The sequence below is a fragment of the Meleagris gallopavo genome, chromosome 1 (assembly GCF_905368555.1).
Source record: "Meleagris gallopavo chromosome 1, MGAL_WU_HG_1.1, whole genome shotgun sequence".
In the NCBI taxonomy this organism is placed as follows: Eukaryota; Metazoa; Chordata; class Aves; order Galliformes; family Phasianidae; genus Meleagris; species Meleagris gallopavo.
The window spans coordinates 61,132,473-61,151,284 of record NC_139404.1 but is presented as its reverse complement, the minus strand read 5'-3'; the positions used below and the strand labels follow the sequence as shown (position 1 = coordinate 61,151,284).

Sequence of the window (18,812 nt, the reverse complement as noted above, 5' to 3'; positions counted from 1 at the left end):
GACAGGAGAAAACTTCTGGGAAATCATTTAAAAAAAAAAAGTTACTATCAGAAGATTTCTGATTGTGTAAATGAAAAATTTCTGCCAACTACACTACAGTAATCCCTCACTACAGTACTGCAATCTAAATGTCTGCAAAACAAAAATCAAATAGTACAATATTCCAAGAAGATTTTGAGGAAGTTGCATCAAAAGTAATTGCCATTTCCGTGCATCTTCTGACTATTTCAACAGAAAAATTCACCTTATTATTTACAAAAATTAGTTCTCACTGATTACTGGGAATCAAAGATTAATAAAACAACGTCAGTAAGATGACTGCTAACCTAACAACTATCTCAGCTGACTCTCAGTTTCAGTACTCGTCATCCTTTTATCTGATGCACACTAGTGGGATTTTTTTTTTTTGAGTATTTACATACTATTCAATATTAAGCATAGCATAAAAACCTCAACAGTGCAATGTTTCACTACCAGATTTCAAAACACATTTATTACAGAAACACAAATCCCTCTAAACTTGGTGTGGTATTAGCTTGGTTTTATTTTAAAGAGAGCCTTATCCTTTTCTTCACAGAATCCATCACTATATCCATTATTTCCACATCGCAGTGTTTCTGAGAAACACAAGTTTATTTTTTTTTGTTTCCTCCTTAAATTCTATTACTGAGAACCAGTGCTTCAAATTTCTCCAGGTAAGCTTTGCTTCTGTGGGATGTCAGTGGATGAACAGATGTTCCCATGCATATGTTTACCCAGCAATATTTTCTTATTGAAATGAATGTTCACATTTTAGTGGGTGAAAATATTCCTTCACATGACAAGCCCTTGCAAATTAATCGTAACCCTTCAGCAGTTCAGACACACCATTGCTCTCTGGAAAAGGTCCACATTTTTAAATGTTAAAAATAACAGCTACATCTCAAAGCATTATGTTCTTGCATAACGAACCAGTTCTGTGAAAATTAGCGTGATTAAAAAATGACTCCTTCCCAACTGTAAACGAGGCAGATCAAGCTTTTGTTCACATTCAACTTGCACCTACCTAACTAACATCACTATTTTAATACCTACACATCACTATTTTAACACCTACTCAGAAGTATATGCTTACCTTATCTGTGTCTCACATATATGTAACATATATGTAACAGATTTGCAAGACTTTGTGTCTGCCTTGTGCCACACAGACACTGTGCCATTTGGGGATTGGTGTGGCTCTCTGAGCACATCACAGTCAATATATTAAATAGGAGGAGCTTTTTTACATAAACACATACAATGAAAGATAGCTACACACACACATGCACAAATAAAAACAAATGAAATCACAGCAGAAAATCAGTTAATTCTAACTTAGGTTCCTCACCAAGTCCAAGTTACTTCAAGGGGCCATACAATTTTCTTTTCAACAGCCAAGAATCAAAAATTTAAAGTGAGATTCTCATTTGTAGGCTACAAAAAGCACAGACATCTTGATACATCACAGATGTACCACCCAGAAGTCTATCTGTGGGAAAACTTATCTAGATTTTTAACCCTTTCTCATCTGCCACAACTACTGTGTGCTTTCAGTTTTTGCTCCAACCAAGCAATTAAAGGATATGTAATATCCAGGAGCATGTAACAGGGAACAATGAAAAGTTTTTCTGCATCATTCTTAGCAAACTGACAAAAACAAGTTCAACAGGAGATACACCTTTATGTAAAACCTGAAGAAGTGTTAGGAAACTATCCATAAATAGCTCTTCTAACAGGAGTACTGTGTTTCTTGCTTCCTCTCTCTCATCTTTTTCACTATTAAATACTACCAACTTATTAATTTGTCTTTCCCCTCTTAATGTAGTCATGCCAAGGACATATCTTCACTGCTTCCCACACTCCTAAGTTCTTACAGAAATATATCAGTAAATTTTCAAGAGCAGACAAGTCTTCTGGTAGTCAGTTTAAATGCATATTCTTCAGATCTTCACAGACCCAAGGCTAGCACCACTCCATTTTGCTATTACACATGCCTGCTAATTAGATCTAACACTGCTCATCTATTTCTTGCTACTTTTATTATTTTTTCTAACAGCCTCTTCTTTAGATTGAGAATTAAGTTACATTAAAGTTGGAGGAAAGGTACTTAGATGTTTTCTGTTATAAAACATGGCTCTGCTTAAGACAGTAAAGGAATTTAAAAGGAAATGAAACCAAAGAAATATATTCCATCTCCTCAAAACAAGTATTATTAAAGGAACTGCTAAACATTCCTGAAGCATCAAGCTACCACAGAAACAATACAAACAGATGCTGTACTATTGCACAAAATTTCCTCTCAGGTTTGCTTGTGGACAGCAACAAATGTTACAGGTAAGTAAAGATGATGATAAAGAAACCTTCTGGCTAATCCTCTTCATCAAAAGCTGACAGAGAACAAAAGCTGTCATGTTGCAAAAATGCAACAGCGAGAGGTTGAATCATAAATCTCCAAATCAATCTACCCAGGGCTACAGTTGCAAGAGGAGATGCAGTAGGGAGCAAACAAAGCTCCATCCACTTCCTCCATCAAGTGGAAAGTAAAAGGTACAATCTTGAAGAACCTCCTTGACAACCAGATTTCATGGTTGCTTTCACTAAGATGTTATGAATCACAACACAACAAACTGAAAGCAAGCACAGCAATTATAACTGCCATAGCCATAGGCTTGAACTCGTCAAGCAACATTAACAAACTGCTTTAAAAGTGCCCACACCCTTTCTTAGATGATCGGTTTCTGAAGTAAGCAGTGAAATCTAGTTAAGGAAATGAATTTTTTAAAAAGGCCTCTTGCTCTATTTTAACTTTGAGACTAAGTCTTAACATTCATTTGTCATTAAGTTTGCAAATAGTTATTCCACTATTTTTCTGATGCACACTGAACCTGTCAGAAAGTGACTAATATTATGAATTGGAATGATTAATGAAAGATGAATCTGGGGACAGTAATTCTACTCATTTTACTTTCAAGCTATCACAAGGCAGTTCGCTTACAAATCTTCATGTTCTGGAGAAAGTGAAAAAGTGTGTCATTTGAGACAACCACTCCTGAAACCAGGCACACACTCTCCCTTACATATTATGAACAACTGAAATACTGTGAGGATGCTAGCAATTTTATTTTGAGCCTGAGTTGGAAGCAAAGAAATGGTAGACAAATATTATGAAAACATTATAGTCTCAGATTGTATTTGAAACTGCTAGAACAATAAACATATCTTTGGAAATTAATTATTATTTTTTTTAAATAACTATCACCAAAAATTATGTCAAGCAACAACTCTAACATTTCATTTTACTGTAATAAAGGAAGATTGACCTAACACTTCAATTAAATCACTTCTGGCTAAATTATCTAAAAACTACGTAGTATGCCTACATCCCCTATTAAGAAAGTACATGTTATTTCACACTAAAAACAATTGAGTTTTTTAATTTCGGTCCTCTGTAAAGTATAGCTGCCCCTTGCAAGAAACTGTGGACATCAAATCGATGCAGGAGATATCAAAGTCAAAGCCACTTATTTAGTACCTTGTTCCATCCACTGGCATGTGCAGCTGTCTCTTGTGTGCGCTCTCGATATTCTTGATATGTTACTGGCCTGCAGAAGTTAAACCAACACTGAAAGTTATAAAAGGAAACAAAAGAACAAGAATAAAATAAAATTCTCAGTTTTCTGATAATAAGGTTTTTTTTCCACATATATTACAGCAAGTAATTTTCAAGAGCCAAAAACTCTCATGTTTTACCACCAGCAGCTGGGCAAGAAGGCATCACCTTTTTCCAGTTATACAATTTCAAGTAACTGGTTAGGTAAGCATTAAAAAAATCTGATAGTCTACAAATTAAAGATAAGTAGGTTCTCTGACTTGCTACCAACCAACATATACTTGGCAACATTAACATTATATTAGAGTTCAAGTATTTAGCTGCAAGAGATAGCGCTTTTGATCGCAAAAAAAATCATCGTATTTCAGTAGACATTTCAACAAGACTTCTCATTTTAAATCTATCACACCTCTAGGTTCTCTGAATTGGGATGATGAAATTACTCTTTCCTCCAAGATCAAATAGTACCTTACAGTCAACAACAATGAAGACTTTCTGACAAGTGATAAGAGAAGATGTACTGCCTCAAAAGCAGTTGTCCTGAAGCCAGACAGAAGGCAAGTTCAGACTTCAGTTTAAAGGAAAAAGTAGTATCTGATGTTGGAGAGAAGAAATGCTAACTGCTTAGTGAACTTTAATAACCTTCCAAAATCTAACAGGCTTGCTGTACTATAACACAAAGATACTTGCGTATAGGCACATGAGAGGAAAACATAAAATACTAGCAAAACAAATAAATATTTTGTCAAATAATATAGTAGGAAACGTTGATGAAAAAACAACATTAAAGTACACTGGAGAAAAGATAATTTGAGCTTGTCATTCTAAGTGCATTCTCTTAACTTCCTTGGTACATTAATCCCTTTAGAATGCAAATCCAAATGAATCACTAGGATGAGAAGAGTAACAGCAGCTGCAGAAAGGATATTACTGACAGTCTGGACAGTATTTCTAGTTCACTTTACAAAAAAATACGCATGCCACCACATTTTCATAGGCGTTTCAGACTTCATATATATATTTACAGAATCATAAATCACTACAGTTGGAAAAGACCTCCAAGATCATCAAGTCCAACTGTTCATCTATCACCAATATTTCCCACTAAACCATGTCCCTCAGTACAACATCTAAATGGATGGTTTTGTTAAGGCAGATAAGTGTCTGCCATTTCTGGAGGAACATACTAACACATCTTTTGTTGCTTAAAGGAAAACTTGTACCCTAGAAGGCATTTTTGTTGTTACACAATTTTTAGTTTACATTACATTAAATTTACGTTTTGATCCTATTAAACCTATATACAGAAACAGACAGTATATGTATTGATTTCTGAAGGTTAAATGAAGAGTTTTCCTGTGGATGAGTCAGTGAAGAGAGACAACTGCCTCCATCTGTCTAGCCAGATGTTACATGTGACCTCTGATGTTGAATCCATGGCCGAGTTCATCGGTCTTCAATAAAATTGGACATAAAAATCAACAACCATTATAGCTTCTACAAGAAGACAACTTAGTTAAGGAATCACAGGCTGAGGTAGGAAAGGACCTCTGAAGGTATCTGGTCTAAACTCCCTGCTCAAGCTTGGTCTCCTACAGCAGGCTGCCCAGGACATGCCCAGACAGCTTTGGAGTTTCTCCAAGGACAGCGACTCCACACACCTCTTCAGAAACCTGACAGTTAAAGATGTTTCCTCATGTCTAGAAGGATTGACTTTCAAATTAACAATATTGCAGAAGTCTGCCATGAAGGGAATTACCTTTGCAAGGACATGAGATGCCTCTTCAAAGCCTGTATGGCATGCTTAACCCCATTTATGAGACTGGAGTTTTTTGTTAGACACTGATATCTAGGATACATTTCATGAGCAGTGGAGAGAATAATACTAGAAATTCTCAGCTTCCTTTAAATGAATCCATAAAACAGTCTCAGATAGCTATTTGATAATGCTGTCTTTACAACTGCATTTGTAACCATCCAAACGTAGCACTCTACATCTCCAGCTCTCTACAAACACATTCTGGAAGTCATTCTGAACAGTGAGGAGTACTTTATGTGGATCCATTTAAATGAGGCTAGTAATTCATATTAGAAAAACAAGCAACCACAGCAATTTTACAAGTTTACAAATGACACTAACTAAGATACTAGCATGGCAAGTACATGTGTTATTTAAACAATAAGATTAAACTGGAAGGACAGCTCCTAATGCCCCAAGGTTAGCTCATGGAGTCACATTTGCTTCAGACATGTGTCCTGAAAGGTTGCCATAAAGCATCCACACACCTTTCCTTCAAGACGACTCTCCCACTCAGATTGGGTCAGACTATTTATTAAGCCTCCAGCTCTGCTCTTAACTACTAGGTAGGGCAAGTTAACATGGGCACAGCCCAGCATTCATAAAATTGGCAATGGCAACTGGCAGCTCTCAGCTTCTAGTTTCACCAACTACTCAGAATACTTAAACTGGTCTCAGAAGCTCAATGATAAAAGCTTAAAATTTTTTCAGAATTTACATTAATCCAAAGAGGAGGACAAGGAAGTACTCACACATTAAAACACAAAACAAGAACGTAACCAGATAGAGACACTGAAAAAGAGAAATGCAATACAGAATGTAGTGTTATCTTTAGCATTTCAGTAGCAATCATAATACAAAATCAAAACACCTTCCCTTTGAAAAAACAAATGGAAACTCACTTGCTAAGCAAGCTCTCTAGTGCTTTGTGCAGATGTTCTTTCAATTCCTGGGATACTTTCTCCCCCAAATGAGCCAGGCAATCTTCTATTGAGCTTTCTGGATTGGCAGGACTGAACACTGGGGAAGTGTGGCAGTCAAATCCTGTACTAGTAAAAGCTGAAAGAAAAAGTATATAAAATAAAGTAGACACATATAAGAACAGTAGTCTCAGATTTCTCATCCTATCAGTTAAACACAATTCATATGATGGAGAAAGAAATCAAAACTCCATAGAATAGCATGCTTTGAACAAATTTTAGTAAAACAAGTATGTTCCAAATGTAATCTGGAAGTGATACTTCCAAGTCATAGATGACTCTAAGCTACATTTCTCTGTTCTACCCTTATCACAACTAACCAGAAAATTAGCAAATATTCTCATTTTTATGCTAATTTTTAAGCCAGTCCTGATGAAGCATTGAAAAAGCCTCTTTTCCATGGTAAAATTTGCCCACTTATGGATCTCTGCAGCAGTACTACAACATGTCATTTTAAAACAATACTCTGTTAATAAATCTTTTCCTTCTCTGTTTAAAATTTCTCAGAAAGGCCTATGTGGATTAATACAACCAGATATAGAATCATTCTAATTCATACTTCCCATCTGAAACACATGCAAAGCAGATTGTTTCCAAACTGTTTCTTGCTGGGAGTCCCATAAAAGCCAGAGCTACCACTTAAGCACGTCCCAGAAAATAAACTGTGGAGGTGAGAAACCTGATGGTTGCAGTCCACACTACCCAGAATTCTAGTCATTTCAGTATGTTTACACTTCTGTCATGAAGCAGCTTAAGGGCTGTTTACATTTCATTATTTATAGCAGTCTAATAAAAGCAGTTCAATTGTTTGCTTTGGCTAGACTGCACCACTCCACACAGTAACATTTAACTCCGTATGACAATGTGTAGAAATCTTAGCTGGAGGGAGGAGGTGAAGAGATTCAATGCATCCAAGTATCTCTTTAACTAGAGTACTTGTTATAAATTAACCAATTATCAATTGTGAGGGGAAAATTCGAAGAGCACCTTCCAAGATCTCTTCATCAAGATGTTTTAGCTCCTCCTCGATTTCTATTTTAATCTTTTCCAAAGCCTCTTTCTCTGAAGCATGTTGTGCCATAAGCTGTTGTTGAGTCCCTAAAAGAAATAAGAGAAATTATTCCAATGTAATATTTCAAATAAGGTAAATAATGGAACACGATATTGAAATACTAACAGTAAAGGAATTCAAGATGAAGATTTTATTTCAGAAAGCAGCATGATATGTGATGCCTTAAGTGCATTTGTTAAGTAAGTTTTATTATATGAACTACAAAACACAAAGGTCGAGATTTCTGGAAGATAGAATATGAATATTAAAAAATAATAATAAATTAGAAATCCAGACCTGTAAAGCCACAGAGTACATAACAGCTTTAAAAACAAACTTATCTTGAATTTAAGACCAAAATCAACCCAAAATGTGCACGAACAAGTCATCATTAAAACTAATTTATTCATTATCAAACTATAGAACAAAGTAGGTGCTCTCAGTCTTAACATTTATTTTAAATAGCAGAATACAAAGTTTATACTGATCTCTGCAAAATCTACAAAAACACTCTGCTTTGTCAATGAAAAGTTCTGACAAGATATCAACTATACATCAGCTCACTGTTTGTTGGGAGCCTTCAGGCCACAATTAAATCACTTAGTACAGGGTTCATAAGTAACAGTAGACACAAATGACCCCACCATGGTCAGTCAATTGTCAATGCTCATTTCCTAATTACATCATTTAAAGACATGAAATGGCTGCACGTTCCCGAATATCACAAATACATCTTCTGTGTCATTTGTCACAAGAAATTGTTTCAGTCATACCATTCAGGTTTATATATAATTTCAACCATCTTCATTATTAGTTTGTGTATGTATATAAACATGAAGAGGAACTACAATCTGTTTCTAAACAGGCATAAATATTTTAGAACATTTGAACTGCCTTCTAACTGTCAACTTTTCCAGTATAAGGCAGTACAGCAAGTTACTGGCTGCTTTCTGGCACAGGTACTGGTGCAGGGGCTAGTTTAGCTGTTTTCTCTTGGTGTTTTTTATCTCCAGCATTTGTCTTGGTTTATTCCATCAGCTTTCAAACATTTCTTTAAATTCTATTCTGAAACTACATTACAAAAACCATTCTATTAATCACTGACTCATTTTCACTATACATCACTGAGTCAGTAACCTACCACTACAATTTTCTTTTCTCTTTCGATTCCCTATTAATGTCCTATTTAGAACTAACTGTTGTATCTGCATGTAAAGTGAGCTTTGCATCAACTTACTCCCGAAATTCATGAATTGAAATTGACCACAAAACTTTTCTTTAAAACCTCACTTCCAGCCATTTAATTATCCCAAAGTTCTGGGATAATTTGGGCTAATTATCAGTCCTCGTTAGCCCTGAATTCTGTTGCTTTCAACAGTTACCCAAAACACAGTTTCTTAGCTCTCTTACTTCTGCATGTTACTTAGAATTCTCTTCTGGAACTAGCGTGATTTAAACACCAGCTCCTGGCTGACCTTCTGATAATAGTGCTTTGTGCCCACTCTTTCCTCACTCAAACAGCTTTCTAGCACTTCTTCATTTCTGTCTGGAAAACATTAAACCTTAATGTGGTGCTCTACAAACAACTGCCCGTTTTCTTTCATTGATTTCTATTTATATCTGCTTAAATTTACTGTAAATATTGTATTACCTTCCCATTTTCTCCACACTGGAGACACAACATCACTGGTTTTCACGGCAGCATATGAAAGCCACAACAACAATATACACACAGATGTGGAGTAAAGTACACCAGGCATATTTCTGTATTTTTAAATGCTTGACAGCATTGCAAGGTCTCTGAGTCTTGAAAGCAATGTTAAAATTCCACAGAATCAACTCACCAAATGTGTACTAACGCTCTTTCTGACAGATAGCTGTGAGACAAATTCTTGCCAACTAATGCGTAGGCCAGGGTAAAACGTTTATGTTTCTTTAAGTGAAGAGTCCACAGGAACAACAGATAGATAAGTTCTATTCTACTTAACCTCACAATTATGTCACCATCACCACATTCAGAAGAACTTCATTGAATTTCTGAAATCCCTTCTCAAACAGTCCGTTCTCTCACTCTGAGCCACAAATTCCAGAGAGGAGCAAACTGTTCCTCCTTCTGGTTAATGAACAGACACTCACTGACACCTCGTCAACCCCTTCACGGTTGACTCTTTCAAAAGCCAAACCGCTGCTTCACAGTCAAGTGCAACAAGTACGTGCAAGTGCAAACTCTTATTTTAACCTGTGCTTCACCCTGTCCACCAAAAGGACGAGGGTATTCAGAAGAGCACTCGTTCTCACGGGACTGTTGTGATGATGATCACACATGACAAGCTGTCATACTTTATAATAAGTCACCCGGAAAATGGAAGGAAGAGAAATTCCACTGCTGCCAGCATACAAAAGAGCTGTTTAGATAATCAGCACTGCAGTCAATGGTTTCCATCTCGTAACACCCACAACTTTGCAGCTGCTGCTGATTCCAATAGCACCTGACTATTCGGTCATGCCAAAAAAAAAATAAAACCTACCCCCTCCTGGATGAGTGACTTTGCACTGTTTGTTACCCTAATTATCAACAGACCTCAGCTTTCTGCATCTCACGTATATTGACTCTGACAACAAAAAAATGCATGCAGTATTGGGAGAATAGTGTGTTCCAACTGCAAAGCTCCTAAGCAAGCAGCATCTTTTTCCTTCTTTAGACAACTTCCATGTCAGTTGGCAAATAGATAGAGGAAAGCGGTAAAAACAGCTCCTAGTAGATGTTCATTCTTTAATATTGCAAACAGTCCCACCAGAAATGGCACTTGTAAGATATATAAACACTGAATGCTTCTCTATGCTGAAAAAAAAAATTACAGGTTTGCCTACTAAGAGCTTTTGCTAAACTGACTCTGAAAGGCCTCTTTCCAGTGCAAAGACGGAGCAAACTTCTGTTACACATTCTTACAAGAAGTGCATTCTACTTTCCATTTATGGAACAAATGTTCCCTTTTGCACAAGTGTTTTTTGTTGTTAGGATTTTCTTTTTCAGTTATATAGAGGTAGCCTGCAAAATAGGAGAAAAAAGGTTTAAAAAGTCCCTCAGGCACTGCATGGCTGTCAGTCAGACACTGTTGCCACTACCAACAAATGCAGTAGTGCAGTAAAATTCTGCCAGTAAGGCCGTTCATTCCAGAAGTTTAGTAACAATACAAGACTAACCCGTTCCCCAACGTTCAGCCTTGGAGGAGGAGGGATGGGAAGCCATGCATTAGTTAGAGAACCAGCACTGATTCTACAGTGTTTGTGTTAACTAAAGCTAGCAAGACAACAGTAGCTGCAAGGAGAGACTAAAGGCATTACACCTCTTTTCTTTTTCAGCAAGAATGCCTCTGATGTCACAGATTGCTTCTGTGTGTGCTTTATTTTTTTTCTTTAATGGCCGTCATTTTAATTTACCAGTAACTCCATTTTTTAGTTCTTTCTTAACACTTTACACAACTTTCATATAGTCAACATTCAATTCCAAATTTACTCTCGGCATGACTAATATTTCTCTAACACCTCAGACTTTTTACAACGACAAAGAAAAGCAAGCACCTAAAATTTCTGCAATCATTGAGAAGTTTTGATGAGAATATGACAAATCTCTTTCTAAATGTATTTGCCTTTCTTCTTTTAGGAAAAGCATGTGCATCACCGCAGCAAATTCTAGAATACAGACACACAGAGGTAGCCCTTGAATTTAGAAGATGTTTAGAAGCAGCTCTTTATAAGCCATAAGATGATTCTGCTTAAACTAATATAGGAAATATATTCTTCCCAAAAATAGGAAGAACCAAAAAAGACACGAGACATTGTCAATTAGCAGTCTAGTGTTGGCTGCAAGGAGTCTTTATTAAGTGAGAATTCATTTTCCAGGAAGGACTACCTTTTTCTTGTCCAAGTCACCCCCTAAAAACTCCCTTTCCTTGCCTAAGCTGAGGAAATAGCTTCCCTGCTACCACTGAGTTGTTCCAACATACAACATGGATCTTTTCAGACTGTGATCTTTCAGCTCAAGTATGTATGTTTTGCCCCAACTGGAAAGTTTCTAAGAAATCAATCGCATCTAAGTTAAAAATACCTCAAAAACTCCCCTAACTTCTTATAGACCAACAATGGGCACTATGAAGGTTAAGAGAAGAAACAAGGACAGAGTACAAAGAAAATCAAGAGAGTCTACAACAGCCACTCCAACAGCCACCTGCTGATAGAAAATCTTGCAAGAAATACTCCATCCATGATGGTCAATACCACATAAAACATAGTAATGTTAAATATGGGATGGCCAGTAAGGAGCCTTGAGCTCACCCAAAATGCAGTAAGCCTATCATCTCTGCACAGCTGTACGTGTATCTTCTGAGATGTAACAGAACTCACTTCAAACTGAAGAGAAATGAACAAATAAACATAAAACCAATTCCTCCCATCATCCCATTTCAATACTACTCAGCTGTAAGATCTGTGTGTGGGAAATGGCTCCAGGCTTTGAATATTTAGAGCACCTCACACGGTAACAAAACATCATGCAAAATAGTTGGATTAAAAGTACTGTGGATAAGATGCATCTCAGGGAAGCCACAAAACTGACAAAGTTTTGTTCACCTCTTCTATCATGTGTGCTACCATGTAATAGTGGCCTTGGCTATAAATCTCTTGGATGCTAGGTGAGTTCAGGGATTATATTAAGATTTCTTATTCAGGAGACTGCTGAAAGAAAAGAATAAAATAAAAATCCAGAAAAGAGTACTTCCCTGAGAATCTTTGCCACATGGAATGAAGTCAAATAATGGGAAAGTAGATTAAGAAAGCAAATATGCTAAAAAAATTGCTCCTTGTTTAAACATAAAGACATGTTTACAATATAAGTATATCAAATCACAAAATCAAAGTATTTCAACTCACTTAAAAAATGAGTGCTAGTAACAGCTGCAATGGACTGAAAGTTTTTGTAATCAAGGGAAATGATGTACAAATATCTCCCAGTGCTTGGTATTGTTAGTATTATTTTCAGTGTTTGAAACAGTAGTTACAGACACTACAAGAATTCTGGAAAAATAATAAAGCACTTCTTCACAATTTAATGAACAAGTAACTGACAGCTTCCACACACATTTTAAATGATTGCACTCACCAGTTGCTTCAGACTGTATGAACTTACACAGATGATATTTTATCATGTATGCAACAGCAGGTTTCTTGGAGCAATTTATATTTTCACCTATAAGAAAATCTACCAATAAGTAGCAGAATTCATTGCTAACAGGCTTTAAGTAGGCTGAATTTGGGTGACTATTCTGCCAGAACAGTATTAAAAGTAACCTCTAAAATTACTCCTCAGTTCTAAACCTGCTGGATTTCCCTCTGGAGACACCAAAATCTCCCAGAGAATATTGCACTGAAATCAACCATATCATACCATAGAGCCATCATGTCAAAAGATTATTCCCAATAAATCTTCAGAAGCCTAGATAACTGCAGATGGTTCTCTTCTTAGTCCCTGCACTGAACAGCAGCTATCTGAATTAAATGTTCAAACTAGTAATCAGATGTTGACTTAAAAACTGTCCTCTTTGGCTGAAGGCAGAAGTGTTTTTAACTGTCGTGACTGAAACCGTAATTCTTGCAACAAACCCCAAACCAATCAAAATATCCCAAAGAAAATACAGTGAGGTAGATATCCATGTAATTTGTCTGAGGTTTCTTTTTACTATATCAAATCTCCCTGAAAGCAATCATTCTAGTAAATATACTAGGTCTGAAAAAAAAAGAGAAACAAGTGTCTTCAAGATTTTACTCTTACCTGAGTTTTTGGAATAGAAAGACATGGAAAAAGAACTTTCTAGCATGAGATGCAAAAAAGCTGAGGTTTTAGGGAGATGAGTGTAGCAGGTAAATGGACAAAAGCATTCAATTTCTCCTCTCAGTTCTAGCAGATGAAGTAGCACCATTAGACTCTAGTTTAACTGGATTGTAGAAGTTCCACTGAAATTTGGGATACCAGTGCAGGAGCAGATGCCTGAAAAGTATACAAATACCAACTACACCTGGTAGAGATATATATATTCATATTTTGGCATTTTGTAATGGAATGTAATGGAAAGAGAGAAGATCCTCCAATGGGCGATTCAAGCTAGCTATAATTGGGTTCCTGCATTGACCCACGCTCTAGAGGAATCTCACTCTCCACTGGAAAAAGGAGACTGAAAAGCTTAACATAATAAAGGTAAGTCAGCCTTTCTGAATACTCCTCATACATTATAATAAGATAAAGAAATCAAACAAAGAATAAAGACTTAGATTTAAAAGAAATATATATGAGAGGATCATAAACCAGAGTCAAGACTTCACAAGAATGGCATGCATAAAACAGGTAAGTGTTTTGCAACTGAACTACAAAAAAGCAACAGTCAAACATCACTTTTTATACTGTCTCACATGAAAGGTCTACCAGCATAATAAGCAAACTAAAGCAAAATAAGATTCAGCCCCAGGTACTCTGTATCAGAACCCCTCAAGTCGTAAATAAATGCATTCAGCCACAAAGAGTAGAAGCATTAGTGATTAGAGTTTTAAAATGCCACAAAAACCATCAGTGAAATGAAATAGGGGTCAGTCAAGGTACTGTTTCTATGGTTGATGACAACATATGGAAAACACACCAGCAAGCATGATGTAATGTCATATTTTTATTATGCCTCAAATTTACTTTATGAAAAACAAGTTTCTTCTTCACAATGGGATCCTAAACAACAACTATTCATTTTCATTTACTGGCTTTCACATCTCTTGTTCTAAGCAGGCCTCTTATGCCACACTTGTAACTGTAGTGCCCAAGTGTCTGCCAGCAGCAAACTAGGAAGTACGGGAAACATCCATTATGGGCTTCTTGCTCTCATTGTCCCCCTAGGGGAGAAGCATACAGAGCACACTGCTTTGGCAGTTTTCAGTTCATAGACACCAGGCACATGCTAGCCAACAAGGAATACTGACTACATGTAGCTACTTGATATTCAAATAATATGCATACAGCACTTTGAAGCATACACACAGCTGCTGCCACACATAGCCTGAGTGTAGCTGACTGTTCAATCACAAGCAATGAGAAAAGAAGTAGGAGAAAAGATCTTTTAAAAGTAATTCCCAGACAAACGAAAGATGTTGGAAATACAGAAAGCAGAAAAGCAACAGGAAAAATTGGTTCAGAAAGAATGAAACAAATCCTTAAACACAAGATTAGTCTTGACACTTGGTTCAGTAAGAGGATGAAGTCCATCCAAAGCATGGTCAACAGAATGAGAAATAAGGCAGATGAAAAGAAAGGGAAAAATATTTTCTCAACAGTTGTTGATCATAAAGACATAATATCACTGAGAGGGATCTCGTAACAGTGAGGAAAACGTTGCACTGACTTTCAGGATTAGAGAGTTCTGGTAAGGGAAATGCATAATTTCCTCCTTAGAAGAGAAGTTTCAGAGCAATGAATGAAAGGGATGAAAGGACAGATTTGGAAACTATCAATACTTTTGAGTATTCTAATAGCAAATGCAACTATACTCTGCTGTCACATGAGCTAACATATCCAAATCATGTCTGAAAAGTAGATTCGTTATCTTTACTCAGTGACTAAAAGCCTCCTTAAGTGATTAGAAAAACTGCATTTAAGCATTTGTAGCTTCCTCTCTATACAGTTTTAATATTGCTCTTGAATTCAAATATTTATTAGTGGTTTCAGTACTAACAAAGCATTCAGTTTCCTCTCAATTTTCAAAGGTAACAAGAGCCAAATTATAGAAAGCTTTAAGACTAAGTTTCCTTTACAAACTTTGCATTTATAGAAAGTAGACTCTTCCACGCTGTAGTTTTGTACTTACTTGATATATTACCAGTTATAGAAGCTATCCCAGATGGGTTATTCAGTATGAGATGTTATTCCTAAAATAAGCACTTTTTCCAGCAAATGGTTTTGTGAAACAGCATATTGGCATGAAGGTGTCTCTCCATTCATGGACTGCAGATACAGTCACAGTGGAAGAAACAGACACATCTCACAGATACAAAGCTTAATTTTACACAGGAAATAATATAACCAGCATATGTTACAGGGCCATACTGACAACACTATTTCTGCCTTATCTCTGATGCTCTGTTTTCTTTTCAAGCATTTCTCAATTTCTGACAGGTAACTTCAGTAACACAGTACATATTTTTAAATGTTTGCTCAAGGATTTTTTTTCTTTAAATGTGCCTTCATCAGGAGTTCTGAAGGAACTGGTAGGAACACATACATCACTAAGAACTGACAGGACAGCAAAAAAAGTCTGGATAAACAACATTTAAATGTTGTTTAAATGTTTGCCAACACAAAATGCGGGAAGTTTCACAACCTGGAACATGAAAGACAATCTGTCAAACTTATTTTATTCTGCTTAATCTCCTGTACATATAAACTTGTTCTGGAAGAAACATCTTACTCCATGCAGCCCTTGCTTCTTAAAAATAAACGAATAAATAGATGCAGTGTAGGCCAGATTAAGTCTCACATCTCTACGCTACCACTGACTGACAACAACAGAAGTGTTAACATAACTGGGCAAAACTATTCAGTACATGAGATTGCCTAAGTCACCACACAGGCTTTATGCTGGTAAGCACCTCCTCATCCATCATTAATTCTACTTGCCTCCCCAAAAAGCAAGCACAGCCTCAGATTCCTAAGATTGCTCAACAACAGTAACACAAATCTATCCTTCCTAATCTGAAGACAGCTAATAATTTTTTTTTTTCTTCATAAACGCCAGTCAGCCCTGGCATAGCACAAAGTAAAACAGTAATCTGAATAAAACAACTCTGTTTTGATCAGTATCTCTTACTGCTCATTTTATTATTCATTTAAATGCATAGAGAGATGGACAACACAAAACATTAGGCTGACATTCTGCATACATGCGTATTGTAAAAACAGTTGTAAATGTCAACAGGCACGTGTAAATGTTACCTTGAGTTGAAGCAGAAGGATGCTCCTGTGGCTTTTCTTGTGATAAAAGCCCCAGGTAGCTGAGAACTACGTATTTTGTTTCATAGTGAAATCCTACAGGCACAGCAGTAGAGGACGCCATCGGGTTGGCTTGCTATGTGTTAGTGCTCTTATTGGGCACGTAGGCTTTTCTCTGGGTTACTGAACACTGTAAGAAAAAAGAAGAGTGGTTTGTTTGTTGTTTTTTTAATAAAGTTGCAATAGGTCATGAATTCATACATAACAAGGAATTATGTAACAATCATGAAGTAATATCCAGAGTTTTGCCTTTATATCCTATGCATTCTTACTTTAATAAAAACTATGCAGAGTAAAACCAAATGCCTTCAAGTCTAGTGCTCTGACTGCAGTTAGCAGTGGAATTTCTCACTCCTGCTTGGCATTACACACTCTCACATTAAAGCAAATTGAAGAGTTCCTCACCATGCGTCTGCCTTTTAATACCTCCCAACTCAACCACATACAAAAATACAGGCGTAGTCATGCAAAGAGGTTTGAAGGGTTCTGAAGACTCAGTTAACTGCAGTTTGAGGTAAAAAGGACAGCCTTCAGAGAAACTCCCTTTCCCTAAGCCTCATAAAGGTATTTTCGTCACTCTTTGCTTTCTCAGATTCCATATTACAATGCAAAAAATTTATCACAGGAAAAGAGACAACTGTCTCAACCACAACTGTCTCAAACTCATTTTACTGTTCCAACAGCAATGGCAAACACATGGTCAACACAGGAAACTCTACGTTCGTTGCTGGGATTGGAAGAACAGATGGCTGCGTGTCCTGGATTTCTCACCAGACATTAATACTCATAAAACAGAAATCTGTATCTAATAGTGACATCTGGTCAAAGAATGACCTTATTTCACTATTGGTTTAGTTGCTTCTTCAAACACTCAAACAAGAACAGTGGGAAAAGCTAGGAGAAATAGAAATTAAAAACAGTCATCAATGACAAGGAAAAACTAAATAAATCTCAAAAGACAACATGTAAGTGAGGAAAGAGCAACACAGCAGATTGAAACAAAGCGTCAGACTAACCAACATGTTCTAGCATTTTATATAAGGAACAGCCTGGAGAACTACTTCAAATCAACCTGATAAACCCAACAGCAACAAGAGTTTCCAAATGAATTTTCAACATCAAGCTCTCCATCACTTCAAGCAGCCACTCTCAGATAAGCAGCAGCTCACACCTGGCCATTGTTACCTGGCCAATTGATGCCTAACTGGAAGGCCAGCAGGAAAGCTCACACTGCTGAACAGGTACATAACAGATACTGAAGGAGCTAGAGAATTTATAAGCTTCAGAATATGGGTATGTTTAGAAGAAATATTTAAGCCAAGTTTAAAACTCCAAGTTGTAATGGGAAAAAGAGCTGGTGGAAAATTGGCTAAGAGTTCCTTCTTTGAACTATAACGGCTCTACTTTCTGAAATTTGTTCATTATTGAAAACAGAGGAGGATACTTTCCTGAAGACTATATTCTGGGAAGCCCTTCCTCTTCTTGTGCATTTCAAATTCTTGAAATCCTTTACCAGAAATATTCACTTGAGTCTTTGCTACAGCTAGAACTGAAACAGTGATTTATATTGGAAAGAATCAAAAACTAAAGGTAACACTTGACATATCATGCTTCAGAAACACAAGAAGTTACAACAAAGGACAAACCTGACTTTTCTACAATACGCAGCTACCCTTCAGCCACTATCACAAACTGAGATTTTAATAAACATGAGAGATTTGGAAAGAACTACTCAGGAGACTTCAGGATCATTAACAATAGATGTATTCGTCAGGCCAGATCCTCAGCTGCAATCTGCACATCCCCAGATGTGAAAGATGCCATTCACCAAAAAGCAAAAGCTCCTCAGTACGTTTCAGTTTTGTTTTGCTCACAGAGATCCACAGTCCTGAAACTAAAGCACTTCCTGCAATGCCTACACAACGAATGGGAGCCCTTCAAGCCAACCTGTACAGACCTGTCCAGAAAGAATGAGCCTGATGGGGGGGGTATTCAGAAATCCAGACACTATAATGCATATCAAAGACCGGCTCTGAATATATATAATAAACATTAGTCTTTAAAACAGATTTTCAAAGAAAATGGAAGAAGAAAAAATTTTGTCAAAACAAGAATGAAATTCTATACCAACACAGTGATCCACGTGCAGCAGTGAGGCCTAACTCATGAAAATTTCAGCACGCTTAGCTCAGCACCTCTGGAGGGGGTGGAGGAAAGAGAGTCAGACCACAACTTGTTTAAATAGTGGCTAATGTTTCCCTGGGAAAGCAATG

At 36.7% G+C, this 18,812-nt stretch overlaps 1 protein-coding gene across 3 annotated transcripts in view; it reads right to left on the bottom strand.

The window, feature by feature from the left end:
* The window catches only part of BCL2L13 (BCL2 like 13), a 42,192-nt gene that overhangs the window by 20,602 nt on the left and 2,778 nt on the right, over positions 1-18,812 (bottom strand). For all 3 annotated transcript variants that reach the window (XM_085230549.1, XM_085230542.1, XM_085230555.1), the window contains 4 exons: positions 16,483-16,669; positions 7,397-7,507; positions 6,332-6,488; positions 3,554-3,623 (listed from right to left, as the gene is read on the bottom strand). In XM_085230549.1, the coding sequence (XP_085086675.1) occupies positions 3,554-3,623; positions 6,332-6,488; positions 7,397-7,507; positions 16,483-16,603 (459 nt within the window). In that variant the 5' untranslated portion in view covers positions 16,604-16,669. The remainder of the gene's footprint in view (positions 1-3,553; positions 3,624-6,331; positions 6,489-7,396; positions 7,508-16,482; positions 16,670-18,812) is intronic.